Raw genomic sequence first — 24560 nt, forward strand, 5'->3', positions numbered from 1 at the left:
GGATGTTAATGGTTAACCTTAACCAGTGCGGCTCACCAGTTACAGTTAACCGGTGGGGCTGGAGCAGCCCCCTGCCCACCAGGGACAGGGGGACGCGCCAGCCCTGCAAGGCCCACCATGAGTGGGGGCAAGCCAGCCTGGAGGGAGCAGCCCCGGACTGTGGCAGGCCCACCCCGGTGTGCCGTGGGCAGGGGCGCTCCAGCCCGGCCAGAGCACCACCCAACCACAGTGGATTGGGGGGGCCCTCTCCAGCCTGGCCTGCGGGGGGACCACTTTAGCCCAGCCAGCACAGAGCCCCCCCCCCCCCAACTGCCATGTTTAATCAGTTAACCAAATAAACGGGATTTCACATCCCTAATTTAAACTCCCGTGCAGGGTTCATTCGGATACTGTATTTTTCTCCTCCTGTGAGGGACCAACTTCCTTATGCCCCGGGCATAGCTGCTGACTGCCGGCGTGCTTTGCACAGCACCCTCGCGAGGGTGGGCGCGTGTCAGGGACACAGACAGCGCTCACCTCCACACAGCCCACAGCAACTTCTCCCGTTCTTTGCCTTTCGACAGGAAGCAAAATGGCTTGTGAGCTTCCTACTCAATCTAGACCGGCTGGCCTGCCCCACTCAGGGGCTCTGGGCTGGCCACAGACGTCCTGGCTTTGTTACTTACTTTCCTATTTTGATCGGTCTCTGGGGGAGAGGTACATCTCCTCTAGGGACCTGCTGGCTCTCACGTGGGCAGGCTGCCTGCTAGGAAGCCATGAGGACGTCTCTTCCCAGTGGCAGTGAGCCCTCGGGTGAGGAATTCACAACTCCCCTCTGCCCCCCAAGTGGCTTCTCAGGCTGACCCCCCCCCAACGGCGCCTCAGGATCTAAGCTTCTCGTACTCATCGTTGGGCTGGGGTGCAAACACATCTGCCTTAAAAACCTTCTGAGCACCCACTGGTCCAGAAACACGGCTAAGCTCCATTTTGAAACCCTGACAGGTGGCTTGCAATGTTCCCTCTAATTTTTTTCCATCCATGTGCAGAATAACAGCTGTTGTGTGCACCGAGGCATGTGCAGATGTGCGCCACCAGGAGAAACACAGGCGGCTGGCTGTGGGCGCTCTGCCAATCAGCTGGGCAGCCCCTGAATTTCTCCTGGGCAGCCGCCCAAGCACTCAGCTTATAGGGAACACTGGTCCCTTCTAGGGATGTAAAAGAGTAGCTGATTAGTCAGTAAGCCTAGGTTTATCAGGTAGTCACCTCCCCCCCCTTGCTGGCTCTACATCAGGCAGCAGGAGCCAGTGCTGGGGGAGCCGGCTTAAAAGCCAGCTCCCCCCAGCATTGTCTCCACAGTGCTGCTCCCCTCTCTATCAGAGGCAGCAGTGCAGAAGGACTGGGGAAGCTGCTCTGGCAGCAGACCCTGTTGGTGGTGGGGGGGGGGGGGTGAGTCCTAGCAGGGAGTTGGGACACAGACACGGAGGAGCTGCTGCAAGCGTAGCAGCCCCTGCCCACGGGGTGTCCCAACTCCCTGCTGGGACCTCCCCGCAGACAGGGGCTGCTGGACCCAGTGCGAGCCGGGACTGAGCAAACCCAGCTCAGTTCTGGCTCACTCCTGCTGCAGCTCTGCAGTTTAAATGTAGAGCAGCCGGGCTGTCTGCCTGCCTGCCTCTTACTACATTTAAGCTGCAGAGCCGCAGCCCGGGTAGCACCTTCCCTTATCGACTAATCGTGCAGTCACTCCAAACGGTATCGACCACACGACTGCCCAATTACCCGCCTCTTAGCAGCCGTAGTCACTTGTAACCTGAGTAAGATTCCTTCTGCCCACAATGCTTCCAAGTTCACAGGTCACCAAAGCACCACAATGCAGCAGCAACCAGGACAAACACAAAAGGGAAACAACCCTCTACACCAGCTGTGGGACATGACTCCCTAAAGGGAAATGGAGGAACATTCGGGGCAAAAAAGTGGGGCCTGAGCCAGCCCCCAGAGGAGGAAGTCGGGGGAGGGGGTGCCACCCAGCTTTGCCTTCCCCACCCCCAGTGCTGTTCTGGGTCCAGACTCTGTCCAAGCCCCAACTTTGGCTCCTGGCCCCAAATACGATTTGGATCCTGCTCTTGGCCCCAGCTCCGGGAGGACTGGGTACAGATCACATTACTGGTAAGGGAGGCGGCTGAACACCGGAAGTCTATACAAAGCCTGCCATTCCGTCCAACACTTCAACTCCGTTCTAGTCCTAAGCTCCACCCGGCCAAAAACATAAGCACCGCAAAACCCCCAACGCCGACTGCATCTGCAGCGAGCTCCTGAGCAGTCCTCTGCGGCCGCACCTTAGAAAAGCACCGTGTCCGAAAGTCCCAATGATCACACAAAAGGAGGGAGCGGGATGTGATCGTAAGGACATCCTCCAGCACGCTGCATTTCCGTGTGCCAACGAGCTGTGCCGGGCAAACCCAACCTCTATTTATGTGCCTCTTCACAGATGTTGAGTGGCATCACTCGCTTTGGGGAAGAAAGACGCAGCGTTTGTATTTGCTGTTTGCCTTGGAACAGGCCTGTCAACAGAACAGAATTTGAATTCTCCACACTACCGATTCATTCCCACCTCCAGCTGAATTTCTATTTGATTTCTCTTCTTTCAGCTGTTGCTTATTTTGCATTTGTTACTCACATGCAAAAGAATAAGTGGAACACGAGTCATTCCACGGGGAATGCTGGATCTTAACTCTTCCCCCATGGCCAGCATGTGCCTGGCTGTAAAGAGCCTTAATTAAAAAAAGAAAAGAAAAAAGAAACACCACACCACAAGTTTTCCAAGGTTTAGGAGTGCCCTTACCTCACTTCTCGTGCCCTTCAGCATCTGCTTTACAGCAAAGGATTCAGCCACCATGCGTGAGAATCTGTCAAGCCAACCTCCCCCTTCTGCAATTTTAACAAGGAGGGACACAGGAAAGGGAGGTTTTATTGCAAGCCAGAAGAATTTGCACACGAAGGGATGAGATACTGTCATCACTGACTCGGGTACTTCGCTGGAGTCTTGTGAGTAGCACCCTTGGGCTCAGAGGGACTTCTCACACGAGCGAAATGAAGCAGGTGGGGAAACCTTTGCAGGATTGGGACAAAGGAATAATCTTAAGGAGGGATGTGAAGGTTTAATCAGTTAATTAACGGGGAAGCCGGAGCAGCCCCTGCTCGTGGCAAGGGGCCGCAGGCTAGGGTTACTCTGGCCAGGCTGGAGGACACGCTGCCTGTGGTGGGGCAGGAGGGGGGCTTCCAGCCCAGTGGGGGAGGGAAACGCCGCACCTCACTTGTCCCTTTAATCAGTTGCATAAGAACGGCCAGACTGGATCAGACCAACAGTCCATCCAGCCCAGTATCCTGTCTGCAGACAGTGGCCAATACCAGATGACCCAGAGGGAGGGAACATAACAAGTAATCCTCACGTGATCCCTCCCGTCACCCACCTCCAGAGAAACAGAGGCTAGAAACACCATTACTACCCATCCTAGCCAATAGCCATTGATGGACCTACCCTCTATGCTTTATATAGCTCTTTTTTGAACCGTGTTAAAGTCCTAGCCTTCACCACGTCCTCTAGCAAGGAGTTCCACAGGTTGACAGTGCGCTGAGGGAAGAAAAACTTCCTTTTGTTTGTTTTAAACCTGCTGCCTATTAAACGTTTAACCAGTTAGCCAATTAAACAGAATTTTACATCGCTAATTTCAATGACCCTTTGCACCTAGGAGTATGCAGCAACACACAACCATCAGCAAAGTTCCCATCAGACATTCCAGAAGCAGCCCTAGCCTTCTCTCACAGTAAGAGGCCAATCTGGCACCCTCAGGAGCTCTTTACTGATCTCAAAATCAGAAAAGCATCCTACAAAAATTGGAAACCGGGCCAAACTGCTCAGGAGGAATACAAAAGAACAGCACAACGTAGGGACAAAATCAGACCGGGCGAGGCACAAAATGAGCTTGGCCCAAGAAGGGAGATAAAAGGCCATGAGGAGAGTATTTCAATACATTAGGAGCAAGGGAAAGAGGAGGGCAAGTGCAGGTCCTCTACTCAGCAAGGAGCGCTAATTAATTGATGACAAGGACAAGGGTGAGTGTTTTGCTTCAATAAGGAATTCTCAACACTATTAATGTTAACAACAAGGGGGAAGAGAGAGAAGCTAAAGGAAGGAAACACATTTCGGGAAGTTGGATGCGTTCAGGTCAGCAGGGTCTGAGGAAATCTGTCCTCAGATAGCCAAGGAAGTAGTAAAGCAATCTCCGAACCATTAGCTCTTGCCTTCAGGAGTTCATGGAGGCTGGCTGAGGTGCCGGAGGTGCGGAGAAGGACAAACATAACACCTCTCTTTAAAAATGGCGACGAAGAGACTCAAGGAATTATAGAGCAGTCAACTCGCCTTCAATCCCTGGAAAGACACTGAAATTATTAATCCATTTGTAGGCCCCTAGGCTAGCCACGGGCAACCCAGGCTAGCGTGTGGGCCTCAAGATTGTCATAACCAAAAGTCTCACGGAGGAAGAGACCCACTGCGTGTGCGTCCCTAGAACTGGCAGGGGACGCCGACTGACCCGTAGCCGCGCCGTGATTGGCTGCGGAAGGAACACACGGTCAACATGGGGTGCAATCAGCTCGCACCTCACTGCACGGGCCGCTTCAGTAACGCTGGTAGGAAAAAAGCCACACGGCTGGAAACCAGCGGAATCTGGCAACCGGTGTGTGGGCAGCGGTAAAGAAAACGCCTTCCGGGCCACACACAGAACCCTGACAGGCCGCCAAGTTCCCCAGCTCTGCCCTAGAGCATCAATAGGGATACAAGGAAAGGCCTTCATAGACTTGTCAAGAACAAACCAGACCAACCCAACTGACCTCCTTTCTTTTCCAAGGTTACTGGTCTAGTGGATGACGCAGTAGATGAGCTACATCTTGGTTTTAGTAGTAAGGCTTTTGACACAGCCCCCCCCATTACCGGTTAATCTAAACGACTACACGCAACCTCCCCCCCTTGCTGCCTCTCTATTAGAGGCAGCAAGAGAGAGGGGAGGGGGAACCAGTGCCCATAGGGAGCTGGCTTTTAAGCCAGGTCCCTGCGTGTGCCAGTTCCTGCGGAGTGCCCTCACCCACCTGCCCCCACCCTGCTGCCTCTGATAGAGAAGCAGCAGCATGGGGAGCCGGCGGGAGCCGATGCTCAGGCGAAGCCGGCTTAAAAGGCAGAGGCAGCAGCACGGGGAAGGTAGGGAGAGCGGGCGGGGAGCCGGCGCAGCCTCTCAGCCCTCGTTCACCAATCGCACAAACATTCGCAACATCTCCCAGCATGGCCGCCCTTGCCACAACACAACATGTCTCCCTGCACAGCACACACGATAACTCCACCCATACAATGCTCCCAACTGCAGCAAACATATCTCATTCACCACCACCACAAAATGCGTGGATGGTTAACCGTAATGGGTGGGCCTTACCGGTTCCAGTGAATCGGTAGGGGCAGTTCCCCACCCACCACAGGGAGCCCGTCTGGAGCAGCCCCCACCCACACACACCACCTTCAATCGATTACCCAGTTAACTGGTTAAGCCAGCGTTTCTCAAACTGTGGGTCCCGACCCCCCGGGGGGTCGCGAGCAACTTAGAGGGGGATCACAAACTAATTAGAGGGGGTCACGAGCAACTGAGAGGCTGGTTGCAGCAATGGGGAGGTGGGTCGCTGTTAAATGGGATTTTTACATCCCTAACCCTCACTCATCCTTACCGTAAATTGGGCAGCAATGTTCAGGTTATCTCTAGCACAAGTAACTTCAGAGACAATTAACTTGCTCCTGGATGCATTTTCCTCAGCCTCTCATGATTCAGGTCCTCAGCCATCACAGCTGACCTCAACGACCTTCCCACTCAGTGTAATGACATTTCAGAGAAGAATCTAAGGCAGGAGTTTCTAATTTCCAGGCCAGTCTACCTATTTTGGCAAGAACTTCAAATAGGTAATAGTATTGGCCAGTGATTTATGGCTCAACTTCGGGATGACTTCATGACTGACTCAGGAAGGGAAAGATATTTCTCAGAAACAAAAAATTAAAACTAGAACACTACTCCCCATGCAGAATTTAATAATCTCAGGGCACAAAATCAAAGGAAAACCTAAAATGCTTACCTAACCTTTTTTAAAATTCTTACATCTGTTATTTTACAGTAACTTTCAGCTATGATGTATAATTAGATGCAAATATATATATATTTGCTGATTTTAAATCCCAAATTAAATTCTTAATTGTACTCTTCTCTAAAACAGCTGAGATTTCACCACAAACATCTGCAAGGAAGAGATTCAGTGGAAGACAGGATATTTTTTCCCCCAAATCCATGGGAAATGCTGAAATTTAACACAAGATGCACTAGCTTAAAGCCCCCTGCTAAGGACAGGCAGCACAATATAAAAATCATATTGAGCTACTAGTAAGACTGGCAGGAAGGACACTCGAGAACAGACACAATCAAGGCTCCTTTCCCCTTTGTAAAAGTTGCTACCCCATGTAAAGAGGCCTTGCGGCTCGATCGGATTACATCAAAACTCCACCCCTCTCATCTCCTCGCTGCATGAAAAGCTGGTTAGATGCTAAGACTGGAACAGAAATTAACCAGCCAGCCTGCTCCTCTCCCCCAGTGGTTAAAATCTATTTATTTTAAAATATTTCTATTAAAAATCCCCAAACCACTGATCCAAATCAGAAGGCACAAAAGAGGATGGAACTCGAATCCTTCGCCAAGTCCTCCAATCCAGCTGGTTTGCATGCTGCGCATGGGAGACTGAGACCCTGATGTAGAGAAGAGAAGTAACACCACCCTCAAACTGTAGGGAGATGGACTGCTCACTGTTCCTCCCGAGTCCCCTCCGAGACATTCAAACCAAGCCCTCTTTCTAAGGATAATTAAAAGGCTGTTCTCGCATTGCACTACACCACCATGTTTATAACACCATGTTCCCAGCCAAGCCAAATGGCCTTCAGTACCATGGGATAGAGCTATCGCACAACACCCCAAAACAATGCTGGAAGCTCCCTCACCGAAACACAATGGCCCCACGGCCTAGGCAGAGCTGCTTGGATCAGCGAACAAAGTTACTTGCCTCGGGTGAAGAGAATTTTGCAGGACGCTGTTCTCACACTACATGACCTACTGCACGGCTACTCAACTTGGGAAGCCCCGGGGCCCACAGTGATACTCGCAGCACATGCCGAGGGCTGCAACTTAAGTGTGGTTGCATAGACATGCAAATATATACGCAAATTCCAGCTCCCAAACAGGCTGAAAACCCCACGTTCCAACCAGCGTCTCTTCTTTGCTGCCCTGTTTGATGCTTCTTCTTAAAAAGAAAATTGTATCCCAGCGTTTTGGGAGTTTGGCTTGAAGCTTCAGGTTGTGCACTGCCAGGAGTGATTTTACTCAGATTCCAAGCCAGAGCGCTGCAACCTGCGGGGGGGTGGGAAGCTGAGCAAGTCAGGCCGGACACGAGAGGTGCCCGGGGAGCCCCGTCTTGGATTCCCAGCAGGGCTGATGTCCCCACACCTCACCGTCGTGGTGCATGTGCCCAGTGGAGACGAGCCCAAACCACACTGCGGGCTGCAAACAAACAGGCCGCGGGTTGGTTAGTCCTGACGTACTGAAAGGAAGACCCCTGAATCTCGAGTCAGTCTGCCTGCCTGGAGCATTTACAGACAGTTCCTGAAACCTACAACCGCATTCAATCCAGGACCAGACAAGGCCCCATATAAAGAACACAGACCTAGTAGTGGGGGAAATGGAATTCATGCCAGGAGAGACCACGCTCTTCCAACCATGCTGTGCTGTTCCATTACACGACGTGTAATCAAAGCCATGTAGGTCACCGTGGGTCTCCTGCAAATCCCAGAACAGACCCACCAAAAGCCGCTCATGTCCCTCAACACTGAACACGCTGAAGATGGAAAAAGAACTAAAAAGGAGGAAAGCTGACTCCATGTACACCTGAAGGACGAAGTAATTCAATCAAACCCACCAAGAGCAACCACTCGTGGGGGTGAGCAGACGTGGCGGCTTGTAAGCGGTGGCCTCTCTTCAACGAGCAGCGGCTGGAGGCGGGGCTGCTGCGACCAGCAGCAAGGGAGAAGTAAGGATGACAACGCCATGTTACGCCACCAGGCCCGCTAAGACGGGGAGGAGCAAAGGGGGCCGTGTCCGGGGGCCCAAAGATTCAAAGGAGCCGAGAGCAGCAGCACAGCTACTTTGAATCACTGCTGCATGCAGCTCAGAGCTGGGGGGAGGCATGGTCTGCGTGGCGCTAAGGACTGACTGACCTTGCCCTGCCGAGCTGGCCCCCTCCTAAACACACCGTCCCCCGGGATCCACGGTAGCTGTCGGCCCTGTCTCATGCCACCCTTCCAGCTGGGCGCCCAGCCAGCAGCGATCGCTCTCCGGCCACCCAGCTTTGAAGGCAGAGCAGAGGCTGTTGGCTGGGCACCCAGCTCTGAAGGGAATTAAGAAAACATGGTCGCTGGTCGCAGACAGCAGTAATCGCTCTTCAGAGGTGGTCACTAAGGCAAGTTTTATTGGACCTGCTTTGTCAGGAAGAGGAAGAATTAAAGGAAGTTAATAAGACTGTTATGGCAAATCAAATGCAAGGTATTTCCATTCTACCCACCTGCAACAAGGCAGGCCATCCACACACGTGGGTGCGTTAGGAGACAAAAAGAGATAACCAAGGAGCCGTCGAAGGTCTACTGAACTCAACACAATACTTCCCTAGAAGCTCTAAACACCTCAATTCTTTCTAATTAACTGTGGTGACAGCCACCAGGGGGAGAAAAACACACCTAGGGTAGTTCTGTTCCCTACCCACCATGTTTGTACCCCTGAATCGGCACTCCTCAAAATGGCGACTTAGATGGTTGCCAACAACCACCACCAAATCTGTCCATCTGTTTGCATTCTTTTTAAGCCATCTTAAGCACTTTTTTTTTTAAATGCGCTGTGAAAAAGTCTGCCTCGTTAAAAGAAATGGAATCCTCCGATAGCAGAGCCTTTTCAACAAGATTTAATGCCCCCACAGTTACCAGGACACACACACAAAGGTTAATTTTATGATAAAAGAACCAGTGGAAGGTGCTTTTTTGTTATGAGATCAGAAAGCGAATGGAATTTGAATGGTCTGCAGTGGCATGTATCTGACAAAGATTAATTTAAACGGATATTGTCTCCAAAACCAAAGTCCGCGGAACAGTTTCACAGCCTATCAACCACTCCTTGGGCAGCTCTGCTGACTCCAACACTTCCTTTAAAAATGGTTTAACCTATTATTCGCAAGGAAAAGGTCACCTCTCGTTTTATTGGATTGACCCCCACAAGAGCTGAAAGGGACAGCACACAAGCAGAATGGTACAACAGTACGACAGAGATTTTTTTCCTCCCATTGCTTTGCGTGTGGACGTTACTCAGATACATTGAAAAACACACAGGAAATGTTGAACAAGCAATTTCTGTGCGTACTGTTGGGAGGGCTATAAATATTTCAACAAGGCTAAATAAAATAAAACGTTTGGGCCTCTGCAGTTTCCCGCTTGCGTGAAGCCTGGAGCAGCAATTCTGGGAAACATTCAATTGCAAAACTCGTTGGCAGAGCAGTTTTCCGCACAATGACAAAGGGCATTTCTTGTAAAAATGGAGAGAGAAATTAAGAATTGAACAGAAGTGTACAAGCTACCATTCAGCTCACGCACAGTGACACCCGATTCCACTGCCTACCTACTTAACCAAGCAAGAATCAAGGCATAATAAGGGAAATGAGTAAATTATTCCTCTCCTCAGCCATCCCACACTCCTGCAAATCCCAGCTCCTAGTCCCATTGTCCCTGGCTCCCTTCAGTCAATACAATGGGGCATTATTTCTCCCTTTAATCGCAGGAAACCCATCTGTGGATATTATTGGCTGCGTGTGGATTAAAACAGTTGCTCAGACTTCAATGAGGAAAAAGAATTGCAGCAAAGGTACAAATTCAGACAATTTATCTAGCTTTGATTTTGAGTGTGCATTGAGAAATGCAAGGAAAGAGCCGGCCAACAGAATTTAGTACATTAGAAACAACCATCACTACTCTTTTGAAAAAAAGGGACAAAGAAGACAACAATAAAAAAGTATCGGTTGAACCTCTCTAGTCCGACAACATCCATGGTCCGGCAGGATTTTTAGCTGGATGTCTACTTACCATGGGTGTGGCCAAGTTTCCCACAATCCCATCAAGTTTGTTTACAGCCACCAGTTCTGGCTCAGTGTTCTGTGCTGTAATTTAGCTCATTAACCCCCAAATGTCTTCTAAGGCCACATCTCTACTTACCGTGCTGATGATTGATCTTCTGGCGTTCGATTTAGCGGGTCTAGTAAGGACCCACTAAATCAAACGCCGAGGGGGGCCCCAGTCAGCGTAGATACACCTCGATTCACGAGTAATAAGGGAAGCCAACAGGTGTGTTTGTTCTCATTGACCTTCCCCTGTAGAAACAGCGCCAAGCTTGGCACGGAGTTGTGTACCTTATGCCAATCTTCCGGGTCTAGCGCAGACCTGTCCTAAGGGCCCAGGAAGCAATGGAAGTGTTGGTAATACTACTAAACAATACTGATCTCCACTGGTCTGGCAAATTCTCTGGTTTGGCACTGGTCAGATCCCAAGGGTGCCGGACGAGAGAGGTGCAACCAGTTCCAATCTTCAGAGAGATTTTAAAACCTATAGGATCAATTAATTGTTAGAGATATCAATAAAATTGCCTTGCCAAAGGGAAAAATAGCCAGTAGAGGAAGAAGTCTTGTGTGTTCTTTTTTAACGTACAAATACTTTTCCTAGCTCCTGTATTTAAATAGCTGGAATTGTTAAAGCGAGTTTCATTTACAGACTATTGTTTTGTACGATGCAATTCCATTTGAAGCAACTTTGTCAGGAGATGGGATTGTCAAAATCACATAATGGCATGGGGCTACAAGAGTGATTGTCACCTTAGAAATGCAAATAAGGAGGGATGCTCTCACCAATCATCAACACGTAAGCTTTAAATGAAATGTACCCGCAGTCTGTTGTGCACACAACGTGCCAGTCGTAAGAAGAAACTATATAAATCCCACAGCATTATGAGCATTTAAGAGTGACCCATCTCCATTTCGGGGCTACCCATGTGGGATGCCCAGATAAAATGAACAACAACTGAGCATGAGTAAATGAGTAAGACCTTAAACAGTGAATACCTAATTGCACTGAGCACCGTGCGTTGAAGGAGAGATGCAACTAGAAATACGTGTCAACAAGAGCACGAAGCTGGATTGTTCTGAATGGTGATTAGCCAGGTAATCGTGTACTGGTGAAGGTTCAGAAGTCTTTGAATCTTGACTGCATAAGGCAGGGATGGGGAACCTAGGCTCGGGGGCTGGATGCGGCCCCCGGCTTGCCTGGATCCAGCCCTCAAGGCTTAGGGCTCCTCCCCCAGCACTGACAATCCCATGCTGGTGCTTCAAAATCTATTAGCCTGGGCCCCCCCGTGCACTAATTCTCACTTGTGCGCGGTCCCAACTGATGTGTCTGTGGGTGAGCGGCCCCTGACCCAAAAAAGGCTCGCCATCCCTGGCATAAGGGAATACGTCCCATTTCAATCAAGCAGAGGAGGTGCCATTTAAAAGTGGACTAGTATCCCAGGATTTCATGTTCAGTTGCTCCTTCTCAAATCCTCCTTTTTCACAACGATTCACGAAGAGCAACAAAATGCAGCGTGCACCCGCGTGTAGAAGTTACAAGAGTTTAAAGCTGCAAGCAATAGCTCAAGATTGTATGAAAGCGGTAAATCGATTCAGCCACTTTCATAAGAGCCAACCAAAATCCAGTTTTCACTCCTAAGCTTACAACACAAGACAAAGATGAATAATCGTAAAACGAAGCATCAGTACACAACAGAGGCACCAAATCTGACAGTGTCAGACACGGGTAAATTAATTAGTTAATAAACCAGCAGAAGTCGGACAAATGTTATTTATTAGGGATGTGACAGCGTAACCGTGTACACGAGTAACCAATGGGTCTGGGCTTAAACAAACGCATTTTAAAATCCCGATTATTTAGGAGGGATTTAGATTTAAACTTTGGGGTTTAAAAATAAAAAGCTCTCTGAGCATTAGCAGGACTTGAGAAAAAAATCCTTCCTTCTTTTTGTCCCAGTCGACAGAGTGGGATGGAGCGCTAAGGCATCCATTCCTGCAGAAGCTATGTGTGGGTTTTTTAAAGGCGATTATGGCCCTGCTCCTAAAATGTTTTATGTGCATGCGGCAAGTCACAGGATCAGGACCCCCTACGGGCTGTTTGAATTCAAGCCTGGACACGAGAGCCAATTCTGTACTGGTTTTCTGAATCTGCAGACAGGCAGTTTGAATGCCTCTGCGCCTGCCCATCGTTTTTCCCGAGCATCAGCACAGTGCAATGGGCCAGACTGCTTGCTTTCCTATTCAAAATCCTGCAGGAGGCAGCTGTAAACCTGATGGGAAGTGGATGCTGATGTCTGAAGAAAGTAGGTAACAGCCGAGGCAGATGCCGGTTTTCCATAGAGAACCATCCTGACGAGAAAGGAAGGAGGAGGGCAGGACACACACATGGAGCGTCTCTCCCAATGCAAAAACCAGGTCGCTAGATCAAGGAAAACCACTAGGCCTCCACCACACAGACCAGGGGGACTCCCAGCAGGGGCAACAGAAGATACGTTCATTTCAGTAGTGTGGGGGAACAGTATGGAAACGGAAGAGGTCTGAGCTTCAAATGTATCCTCTAGTACAGGGGTGGTCAAAAGGGCCTCCGCGGGCCGGATTCAGCCCGCCAAGCAGGTTGATCCAGCCCACAGAGGCCCTGTCGCTGCCCTTGCCCCCAGACCAATTAGGATCTGGGGATGGGGGGAAGCGCACAAAGTTTCCTCCGCCCTGCCAGCGGCATGCAGCACTCAGAAGTGCCGTGTGCTCTTCAAAGGGCAGGGGTAGGGCGGAGGAAACTTTGCGCGCTCCCCTCGCCCCCCAGGCCCTGATGGAGGGAGAGCACAGGAAGTCTCCTCCCACTGCTAGGGGCATGGGTGCTCAGTGGGAAGGGGAGGGCAAAGGGGCTCCCCCACCCCAGACCAATCATGGTCTATGGGTGGGGAAGCCCAGAAGTGTCCTGACCCCCATTTGAGGCCCCACCCCTTCTGGTGTCGCCAGAAATTTCTGAAGCAGCCCCCCGGCCAAAAATTATTGCCCGCCCCTGCTTTAGTACCTAGAGGCCGACACAAGATACGCCTCCAAGCAGGGTCCATAGATCGCTCTCTGGTAGGAATTTCAACAAGTTCCCAACAGATCTCATGGATGATCCCCATACCTAAGAAGAGAATCTTCCTACCGGACTCAGTTTTGTGGCCGGTAGGCGTCAGGAACAGCTTCCAAGCCCAGTCACTCCGGAGGAAACAGTGACGCATCTCTCTGAATGCTACAGGCATACAGGTTTGAGCCTGCTCCAATTCAAAGTCAATGGAAACAATTCCCTTACATTCCATGGTGAAGGATCAAATGCCGTATGAAGCCAACGAGAAAAAAATATATTCTACAGAAACTCCATTACTCAGAAAGGAGTCAGGCGCACAGAAATCTGAACCCTAGACCCAAAGGGAAAAGAGCAGCAACTTCCCAAAGGACTCCAGAGGAAAACCACCCTTTCAGTACAGTGCTTACCGCTGCACTACAATAAAAATCTTTGTCCCTTGATTATCATTTCTAACCATGGCTACCTTGTGACGAGGCTAGTTAAAAAAAGAAACACACAAAGTACTGTTCCTGCTTAACTCACTATCCACCTCCTTCACAACCGCAGCTATTCTAATCGAACATGAAGTGGGCAGAGGACGGGGAAATTGCATCCCAGCTAAACACGGAGCTGTAAATGACACCTAAAAGCAAAATCCAAAAATTAAGCAGAACACAACATATTAACTATGCAAGTCGTTTTCTTTCTTGCTTCTAACTAAAGTGAGAATATAATTAAGGCCCCAATGTGACAGACTGTCTGCTAGTGGGATGAGGACCGAATTTAATCTAAGACACAAGAAATGCATTAAACAAACAAGCTCAACAAACCTACTGCCTGCCTTTCTCCTGTCTTCACATTTCCCTCCAGAATTACAGATTTAGGCTTACGGGTCTTAAGGACACATGAACTCAATACAGCTTTTATTTCCATATGTAAAAGATCTCCCCTAGATTCTCCAGAGAAAATGAGACTCTCATTTTCTCTGAAGAGCTACTTCAGAGCACAAAGTTGCCTTATTAAAAGTACAATGCTACCTTACAAACTTAGGCCACTTTTGAAAATATTAGACTTGACTTTATTTTTTAACGTTTTCATAAAAGTCTAACTTGGGTTAAAGGTGATAACTAACATTTCTCTCATCGAAATCTTAAATAATAGTGAAATGCATTGCCTCCTACAAAGCTCCAGAAATTACATATCTTCTTTGGCTGGAATTCTAGAATAGTTAAATATTTCCTAAATGATCTCTTATGTGACCAAACTAAAAGTCTATTGTAACTAGTGTTCCCTCTAATTTTTTCCACCCATGTGCAGAATAAATTTTGTGATGTGCACCAAGACAACTGCAGATGTGCACTGCCATTAGAAACACATGCTGCCAGCTCTGGACAGTGGTGGGTGCTCTACTAAACAGCTGGGCAGCACCTAAATCTCTCCTGGGTGGCCGCCCAAGCGCTCAGCTTACAAGGAACATTGATTGTGAGCAAACTGCAATTTGCAAATGGAAAAGTCTCTTGCTTGTTCTAAACATGAATAAAATACATGACCCAAGCTCACACACAAAAGCTTTATTGGCTACTCAAACCAGAACTCTCATTCTCTAGATTACAGAACTAGAACCTGTTCTATGTAATTCAGTTCTCTATCAAACTCTAAATCCAAAATCAAGGCCAAACGTGTAAATTATTTTGCAATCTTCCTAACCTCTTCCTACTAGTTCCACCCTTCCAACAGTAATTAACAATAAGCCAAAAGCTCACCCTGCTTCAGAAAGCCTGGTCAGAGATCTGAAAAGGACTCAAAAACCAGCAGCAAAGCTACTTGAGAAATACACCAGTATATACGCTAGCATAAGCTGACCCCCCCCCCCCCCCCACACACACACCAGCTTAAAAAAAACCCTGTAAAAATCACCATGATGCATTCATAAGCCAACTCTATATCAGCAGTTTGCAAACTTACAGTACCAGGTCACCGCTAGCACGTCATGGTATTTTGTTTACCTGGAGTGCATGCAGGCACGGAGCCTCTCAGCTCCCATTGGCTGCTGTTCGCCATTCCCAGCCAATGGGAGATGCGGGAAGCAGCATGGGCCAAGGGATGTGCTGGCTGCCACTTCTTACCACTCCCGTTGACCCAGAAAGGCGAACAGGAGATGAGGGGGCTCCATGCCTATAGACACTCCACATACATAAAATGTCCCGATGCACCAGGTTTGCCCTGCTGGGCTGGGCACTGAAATTTGCCGACCCTTCCAAGTTAATTAAAAAAAAAAAAAAAGGAAAACACAATGACCCATTTGTAAGGTGACACCCGCTCTTTACTGCGTCATTTTTTACCAAAAAAATTAGGCTTATGATCGAGTATATACGCTAAGTAAAATTCCAGTTTTCAAAGATGACCTTGCCTTCTTTTTAGTATCAACAATCACATTCCCTCTGTTTTTATCATCACAAGATACAACGTTATGTAATATGCGCAAAAACCCGCTGGAGAAATATCTAATCTGCATGGTCCTGTAATAAATATAGTTTAATGGTTAATAAACCTTATTTCATTTTAAATGTTCAGAACAAATTGTTACACATGGAAACGGCAGGACACATTTTAAAAATGTGTAATGGTTTCCATCATGGCAGCCCCCACTTCCCTCGTACCATGTAAAAGTGGACCAAATTGATTACTTCAGGATCATGTGATTAGGACAAACTAACCCTTCTGTAAAAATAAAAAAAATTGTTCTATTAATAAATTAGGAGCACTTTGTGACAACTATTCTAACTAAAAATAAAGATTTCCCCATCCCAAAACAATACCTATGATTTTGAGCTGAGAAAATTCCTTAAGAAACTCTGCTTGCAGAGTTGCTGTGGCCATGTTAGTCCCAGGAGATCAGAGAAACAAGGTGAGTTTCTTTTAAGAAATGCTGTTAATTTTAAATCTGTTTTTAAACCTGTTTTCTATCAGACCCAAGCAATTCCCAAAGCCAAACCTGATGCCAGGAAGAGGCTGCCGAATGCACAAAACAAGTACTTGATCATATTTAGGCATAAAATGAACCTGGTAAAGTGACCCTACACGGAATATTTAAACCTTTGAACAACAGTACATCTGTGAAGTTTACATTTAAAAAAAAAATGATTATACATAAACTTTAGACTTGATTCAAACATTTTGTGCAGCAGGATCCAAATGCTTACTTTCCTCTTGAATCTTGAAGAAATTTTAAACTGGCTTCAGTGAAGTTAAAAATGTGGGTGTTTTAGTATTAATTTCATCTGCAAAAAGGCTTTGGAACTGTTATCACAATCCTCCCTCTTCAACTAAACCAAACATCCGATGACCCCCGCAAAAAGCTAAAATAAAAAAGAACTGAAGTGGTTTCCAGAGCAATGGAATTGTACCGTCAAATTCCCACTGTAGAACAAGCATGACAGACCACAGCTGACACGTGCTGACCATATGAGACCTTGTCCAAGCACAGTACAAGAGTTACCAACACCTCAAGAATAAAGGCTGTTCGGAACTCTGAACTAAACGTTGTGGGGGTTCTGTCACAAGTTCACAGCTAGGTACAGACTTACTGTAGCTGACTATGTAATAGCTAATTCTGTAGAAGAAAAATGCTGCTTTTAACAGTCTTAATTTGAATGAAATGAGCTCAGAAATAGTGCCTTATCTTTAAAAAAAAAAAACTATCCTTTTTTTTCCTGTAAGTGATTTACATTTAACACAGTACTGTACTTCCTTTTTATTTTTTTATGGTTTGGTCTCTGCTGCCACCTGCTCGCATAGTCCCAGTTCCAAATGAGGCGTGCAGCTGACCAGTCAATTTGTAACTCTGAAGTTCTACTACCAAGGTAGAAAATCCCCAAAGTCTTTATATGGCAGCTTACGTGTACAGAATAGAACCGGACATCACCAGCTGAAAGTTACAAGTTTCTGAACTGTGAAATACCAGATGGGCGTTCAACATTATAAACAGATCTAAAAACTTGCTCAGTCTGTATGTTTACAAATTCAGTGCCCTTTTAAGCCATGCTCCATTGTTCCTAACAGCAAAAGTAAATTCTGTTTATGTACCAATGGTTGGATTGCATACCACTACCCGATTGTACACAGGCTTATCTCTAAGTGTTCCTAGTCTGCAGAAGAAATATTCTGTACACAAGTTTTCATAGTTATAGAATATTATAAAATGTACCTTTCCTTGCTACAATCATAAAAGCAATAAAAAAAGACCTAAAATTGCCGCAGATACTTGCATAATCATAAGCAAACCAGTTAACTCAAGGCCAAACTATATTATATTAAATTAGAAAATGCAAAGTAGGAACATGGAATTGTTATAATGGAGAATAGTCTGCTCTCAACTCTACTGAAGGTCTTTTTTTTTCCCCACAAATATAAAAGGGTATCAAAGTTTTATTCATAAATATTTATGTGAATGCACTTGTTAAAAATTAACTTCCGCCGTTAAAGGGTTTGTGTCTTTTAGCTGTCCCGGCATGCAGTGCTTTATATTAAGCCCTGCATTTCTGCATTCCTTTCCTGCATGCTTTTGTCTATTTGTCTTAAAAAACAACAACAAAACACACACACAAAGAGGGGATCTGTGCACATAATTGAGCAGTTTTTAGAAAGACAAAGATGCTTGTGTTCCAATTCCAAGATCTTTCTTTACAAAAGAAAATCAATGTAATGACTCCAGTGAGATCATGGTTTAAGCCTCGTTTAAGTTTTACTAAGCATGAAGGAATTATTAATTCATAATGTGGCATACACGTCATCCAAACCTGACAGATATGCAGGCACAAAAGGGTCGCAGACCAAAGCCACTTGTCCAAATTATTACAACCTTCTCCACATTTACATCGTCCGCAATTTTCAAATGGGAGAGCTTTTTTGGTTTGTGTGTACTTCTCTCATTTCAAAACCACTTTTCAGTCACAAAAAAATGGAATTGCACATTCATGCTATTTTTGCAGGCCTGAGTAGGCAGGTCAAAAATTCAACCATGTAAACATCTGTTTTTTATGACTAACCATGTGATTTATAGCTGTCCATGAAAGAGATCATTTGAGGCAAACAATAATTCTGATTTAATACTGGTAAGACTCAAGAAAGCCAAGACTGTTGAAATATAACGGTTCCCATACAAGCTGGCATCATTATTCCTATCTTAATGTAAAAACCTCGTGGGACTCGCAAGCCATTACATCTTTGTTAGTCGGGCTACCACAAAGGACATTATCAGAACGGATAAAGTTAGCAGAAAACATTGTTTTGGTTTTTGGAGGGGGGGGGGTGTTTGGGTTTTGTTGTTATTGTTTTCTATGCCTATTATCTCTATGAAACACATGCAGCCTTTCAAAGCATTTTGTTTTATTTAAATCTTCTTTTGGCTCAACTCGGTAACGGAATGTTACCATGGAACTATTCCATCCCCTCTAAACTAACAGTCTTTCATGCCATCACAGTGCAAGCCTGTTATCATTTGATCTACAATTTGCAAACTTTTAGACCAAAAAAAAGGGGGGGGGGATTGTTAAATCCCGCCCCATCTCCACATGACTATTGGAAAAGAAGTTACCCTCTCTGTGCATGGCACGCCGGCTTCTACAAAAACAAAAGGAACTTCTTGCGCCTGTCCAGCAGTAATATTCTTTTTTTATTAACTCATTCCCAAGTTATGCAGCAGATATTTCCAAAACATAGAATCTGATACAAAATTTTAGCATTCAGAAACTAGTGGTTGGGATCTCTAATCTCATCTTATCAAGAAATATGAATGGTAGACACACAAGTATCCTACCTTCTTATAGGCTTCAACCATTGGCACAACAGACCAGGAGAAATTTAATGAGGACAGGGAACTTTGGCAAAATTCAAATATCTTTTTTAGTGCCACCACTTAGAAATCATACTATTTTATCTTTCACATACCTCACGCGCACACACCTAAAGTTCACAGTAATCATTTACAATAGTAACTTACCATACCTACCTTCCATACTTGTATGAGTGAAAAAGTCCTTAAAAAAAATCACACAAAATCAATCTCATTTTCAAACCCTCATCTGCTGATGAACTAAGTCACCTATTCCCACATCTGCTGTTGCTTTGATCCATACTTTAATAGGCAGTTTAATAAAACATTTCCCATACTAAGTCATTTTTCTAATTTTAAAATCTTTCTGAACCACTTCCCTCCCTATAAAAAAAAAAATGTTTGCCTTGCAGTTTCAAATTATTTTAAGCAAACTAGACATCTCAAACCACCCTGTAGAAAATATAGATTGACAAAAAGGGTATAAATAAAAAATAATCTTAAAAAGACTACTGTTATTTTTTATTAAATGGCTTAGTAAAGTAAGAATTTTCTATGTCAAAACACAGAAACACGTTAATAAAGTTCTTTTCTATATAGACTGTCCACAATGTAATTATTTATACAACCCACTTTCAATTCAGAAAATATAATGTTCAAAAATAACCTTGGCAGAATTAATCATTCCTAAAAAAAACACAACCCAAACTTCCTTCTCGATTCCAGGATGAATTTACATTTCACATTAGCAAACCAAATTGTAGCACAATATTGTTTTAATGGGAACGCTCATTCCAACCACTTTCAATAATAACCAGAAACCATTTATTTAATGCTGCAATTTGCTTCTCTAAGTACATACATGTGTACAAGCAGATTTCTGATGGTGCAAATACATTTTCCATTCACTACAAGTCCCCTTCCAGCCCCCCTAAATTTAAAAAAAAAAACCCTTCTACTAATAGAATCCAAAACAATGGCACATTTTCCATATTCCGTTTGTCAGTGATAGCAAAAAAAACCCTCTTCAATAAACGCTCCAAATCTCTCACACACACTACACACAATACACTACACGCACCTAATCGTCCACCCAACTTGTCAGTGTCAAACAATTCATTTTATTTTCTGCCTCCCAACCCATGGAACAAATCCAATTCGCAGTATTTATGGATTTAATGAGATTAGCAAGACTTGGAAGGGGAAAGACGGGGAGAAAATCTTCCCTCGTTTTTTCAAGAAAAAGTGAAAGACGCACGCACACAAAACAAAGGCCAATGATGAATTGTATTTAGTGAAACACGGGGGATTTATAAACCCATCCGGGCCTGGTTTCAGCACAACCAGAAGCACCCCCACATTCACAAGGGCTGTGTGTAGGAGTTCACATTTTTCATCTGCAGCTCTTATTGTCAGTCCAGCCCTAGGAAGCACAGCTGGGAGGGGTGGAGGGGCACATATTTCAAGGGAGGTGCTGCCTGGGAAAGGCATTTGGTTTGGGATTCACTCAGTTTTCTCATTTTCAAAGGAATCGATTGAATCCAGATTCAGGCAGCTGCAGTCTGGGCTGCCCAGTCCTTTGACAAGCGCATACACCCAGTCCCAGGCAGAGGGAAATGGGAAAGCAATTAGCCCACCCCATTTCAAAGTCAGGCTGGGAGGGAGTTGGCATTTGCCAGGAGAAATCCAATGTGATTACTGCCCACAGGGAAGATCCAGGGCAGCGGAGGGAGGGGGAATGGGGGAAAGATTGTACCGTCACACAACAAATCTGCCAGACAAAAGGCTGAAATATTTGCGGAAAAACTTCAGGGAAGCCACATCCCCTGCAACAATGATGGGGGCAGGAGAGGGGAATGAAGAGAGACTAGTGGGGAGGAGAAGGAAGGCGGTGGGGGGGGGGGGGGAAGAGAGGACCAAACAGCAATGGGGGAAGGAGGAAGAAGAGCGGGGGAAGGGCAGGTGGAGGAAGGGACTGAAGAGATGGAAGGGGGGACTGGAGAGGGGGCTGCGGGGAGAGGCAAGGAGGGGCCCTGGGAAAATGAAGAAGGGCACGGGGTGAAGGAAAGTGGAGAGGGGAGAGAAAAAGGGAAGCCAGGTGGGCTGGGGAGGGAAGGAAGAGGCAAAGGGAAGGAGGGGAATATGGGGGCGGCAGGGGGGAAGAGAGGAAGGTGCAGCGAGGGGGCTAGGAGACAGCACAGAGAAGGGGAAGGAGCTGGGGGAGAAGGAAAGGAGGAGAGAAAGGGAGGCGGGGAGGTTTGGAGGAAAGCCCAGGGGGCAGAAGGAGGGGAAGGAAAACGGGGAGGGGAAGACAGAGGGAGAAAAGGGAAGGAATGAAGGGGAAGAAGGAAAGGAAAGGGGGGGAGGAAGGGTTGGGAAAAGGGGAGTGAGAAGGGAACGAAGGGGAGGAAGGGGGAAAAGAAGGGAAAGAAAAGGAAGGGGGAGAAGGGGAAGGAATGAAGTGAAGGGAGGAGGAAGGGCTAGAGGAAGAGGGGAAGGGAAGCGGAAAAAGGGAAGGAGAATGGGAAGGGGAACAGGGAACGGAAAGGAAGGGCTGGGGGCAAGGGGAAGGAGAAAGGGAGAGGAAGGGAATAGGGAAGGAAAAAGGAAGGGCTCGGGGGCGAGAGGAAGGAAAAGGGGAGAGGAAGGGGAAGAAAGGGCTGGGGGCGAGGGGAATAGGAAAGGAGAAGGAAGGACTGAGGGCGAGAGGAAGGAGAAGGCAAAGGGAAGAGGAAGGAGGGGGAAGGAGAAGGGGCAAGGAAGAGGAATAGGGAAGGAGGGGAAGGGCTGGGGGGCGAGGGGAAGGCGAAGGGGCGAGGAAGGGGACTAGGGAAGGAGGAGGAGGAAGGGCGAGGGGAAGGCGAAGGGAAGAGAAAGGGGAATAGGAGAAGGGGCTGGGGCGAGGGGAAGGCGAAGGAGGAGAAAGGGGAATAGGAGAAGGGGCTGGGGCAAGGAGAAAGGGGAATAGGAGAAGGGGCTGGGGCGAGGGGAAGGCGAAGGAGAAGGAAGGGGAATAGGGAAGGAGGAGGAGGGGCTGGGGGCGAGGGGAAGGGGACTAGGGAAGGAGGAGGAGGAGGGGCTGGGGGCGAGGGGAAGGGGACTAGGGAAGGAGGAGGGGCTGGGGGCGAGGGGAAGGCAAAGGGAAGAGGAAGGGGAATAGGAGAAGGGGCTGGGGCGAGGGGAAGGCGGAGGGGAAGGAAGGAAGGGGACTAGGGAAGGAGAAGGAACCACTGGGGGCGAGGGGTAGGAAGGGGACTAGGGAAGGAGGAGGAAGCGCTGGGGGAGAGGAAGGGGACTAGGAGAGGGGGAGGAGGGGCTGGGGGCGAGGGGAAGGAAGGGGACTGGGGAATGAGGAGGAGGGGCTGGGGGCGAGGAGGAAGCGCTGGGGGCGAGGAAGCGGACTGGGGGGGAGGAGGAGGAGGGGCTGGGGGTGAGGGGAAGGCGGAGGGGAAGGAAGGGGACCAGGGAAGGAGGAGGAAGCACTGGGGGCGAGGAAGGGGACTAGGGGAGGAGGAGGGGCTGGGGGCGAGGAAGGGGACCGGGGAAGGAGGGGGAAGCGCTGGGGGAGAGGAAGGGGACCGGGAAGGAGGGGGAAGCGCTGGGGGCGAGGGGAAGCGCTGGGGGCGAGGAAGGGGACCGGGGAAGGAGGAGGAGGAGGGGCGGCTGGGGGCGAGGGGGAAGCCTGGGGGCGAGGGGGAAGCGCTGGGGGCGACGTAGGGGACCGGGGAAGGAGGGGGAAGCGCTGGGGGAGAGGAAGGGGACCGGGGAAGGAGGAGGAAGCGCTGGGGGCGAGGAAGGGGACCGGGGAAGGAGGGGGAAGCGCTGGGGGCGAGGAAGGGGACCGGGGAAGGAGGGGGAAGCGCTGGGGGCGAGGGGAAGCGCTGGGGGCGAGGAAGGGGACCGGGGGAGGAGGAGGAAGCGCTGGGGGCGAGGAAGGGGACCGGGGAAGGAGGGGGAAGCGCTGGGGGCGAGGAAGGGGACCGGGGAAGGAGGGGGAAGCGCTGGGGGCGAGGAAGGGGACCGGGGAAGGAGGAGGAAGCGCTGGGGGCGAGGGGAAGCGCTGGGGGCGAGGAAGGGGACCGGGGGAGGAGGGGGAAGCGCTGGGGGCGAGGAAGGGGACCGGGGGAGGAGGGGGAAGCGCTGGGGGCGAGGAAGGGGACCGGGGAAGGAGGGGGAAGCGCTGGGGGCGAGGGGAAGCGCTGGGGGCGAGGAAGGGGACCGGGGGAGGAGGGGGAAGCGCTGGGGGCGAGGAAGGGGACCGGGGGAGGAGGGGGAAGCGCTGGGGGCGCCGCAGGGCACCGGGGGAGGAGGGGGAAGCGCTGGGGGCGCCGCAGGGCACCGGGGGAGGAGGGGGAAGCGCTGGGGGCGCCGCAGGGCACCGGGGGAGGAGGGGGAAGCGCTGGGGGCGCCGCAGGGCACCGGGGAAGGAGAGGGAAGCGCTGGGGGCGCCGCAGGGCAGCGGGGGCGGCGGGGGAAGCGCTGGGGGCGCCGCAGGGCACCGGGGCGGCGCGCAGGGCGGCCGGGGCGCCGGGCCACTCACCCACTTGCAGCACGTTGTCCACGGCGCCGGTGTCGAGCAGGCGGGCGCCGCGGCGGAAGGGCAGCCCGTCGGCGGGCGCGGGCGGCGCGGGCGCGGGGCTGTCGTCGGCGGGGGCCGGGCCGGGGCCGGGCTGGAAGCTGGAGTACATGCAGATCTGGCGCTCGCTGCGGGGGAAGCTCCAGTAGACGATGCGGCGCTGCACGGGCTCGGGGATGCGCTGGAAGCGGCCCTCCACCCGCTCGAAGGCCCAGCCCGCCGCCACCCGCTTGGCCGCCGCGTCCAGCAGCGACTCGGGCTGCAGCAGCCGCGCGGCCCCCGGCCCGCGCCGCCCCGCCAGCGCCGGGCCCCCGCCGCCCGCCCCGCCGGCCCCCAGCCGGGCCCCCGGCGCCGCCCCGAGCCCCGCCAGCGCCGCCGGCCCGGCCCGCGAGCACAGGCGCTTGGGGCCCGGCGCCCCGGCGGGCAGCGGCGGCCGGAGCAGCCCGTCGCCCTCGCCTCCCTCCGCCATGGCTGCGAGCGACTGAGCCGGCCGAGGGCGGGCGGGGGCGGAGACTGGCGGGGCGGGGCCGGGACCGCGGGGGGGGGATTCTGGGGGGAGACTGGGGCGGGGAAGGGGGCCGGGTGGGGGAGATCCTGGGGGGGTAGGCGGGGGGGGGGAGATCCTGAGGGGAGACAAGGGGCAGGAAAGGGGCCCGGGTGGGGGAGATCCTGGGGGGAGACAAGGGGCAGGAAAGGGGTCCGGGTGGGGGAGATCCTGGGGGGAGATCCTGAGGGGAGACAAGGGGCGGGGAAGGGGGCCCGGGTGGGGGAGATCCTGGGGGGAGACAAGGGGTCCGGGTGGGGGGAAATTCTGGGTGGGGTAGGTGGGGGGATCC

At 49.9% G+C, this 24560-nt stretch overlaps 1 protein-coding gene across 1 annotated transcript in view; it reads right to left on the minus strand.

Moving 5' to 3' along the window:
• The window catches only part of ZSWIM5 (zinc finger SWIM-type containing 5), a 162080-nt gene extending 138044 nt beyond the window's left edge, over positions 1 to 24036 (minus strand). The window contains exon 1 of the mRNA XM_075935847.1: positions 23689 to 24036. Coding sequence (XP_075791962.1) covers positions 23689 to 23836 — 148 coding nt within the window. The 5' untranslated portion in view covers positions 23837 to 24036. The remainder of the gene's footprint in view (positions 1 to 23688) is intronic.
• Positions 24037 to 24560: the final 524 nt, after the last annotated feature.

The sequence above is a fragment of the Pelodiscus sinensis genome, chromosome 9, assembly GCF_049634645.1.
Source record: "Pelodiscus sinensis isolate JC-2024 chromosome 9, ASM4963464v1, whole genome shotgun sequence".
Classification (NCBI taxonomy): Eukaryota; Metazoa; Chordata; order Testudines; family Trionychidae; genus Pelodiscus; species Pelodiscus sinensis.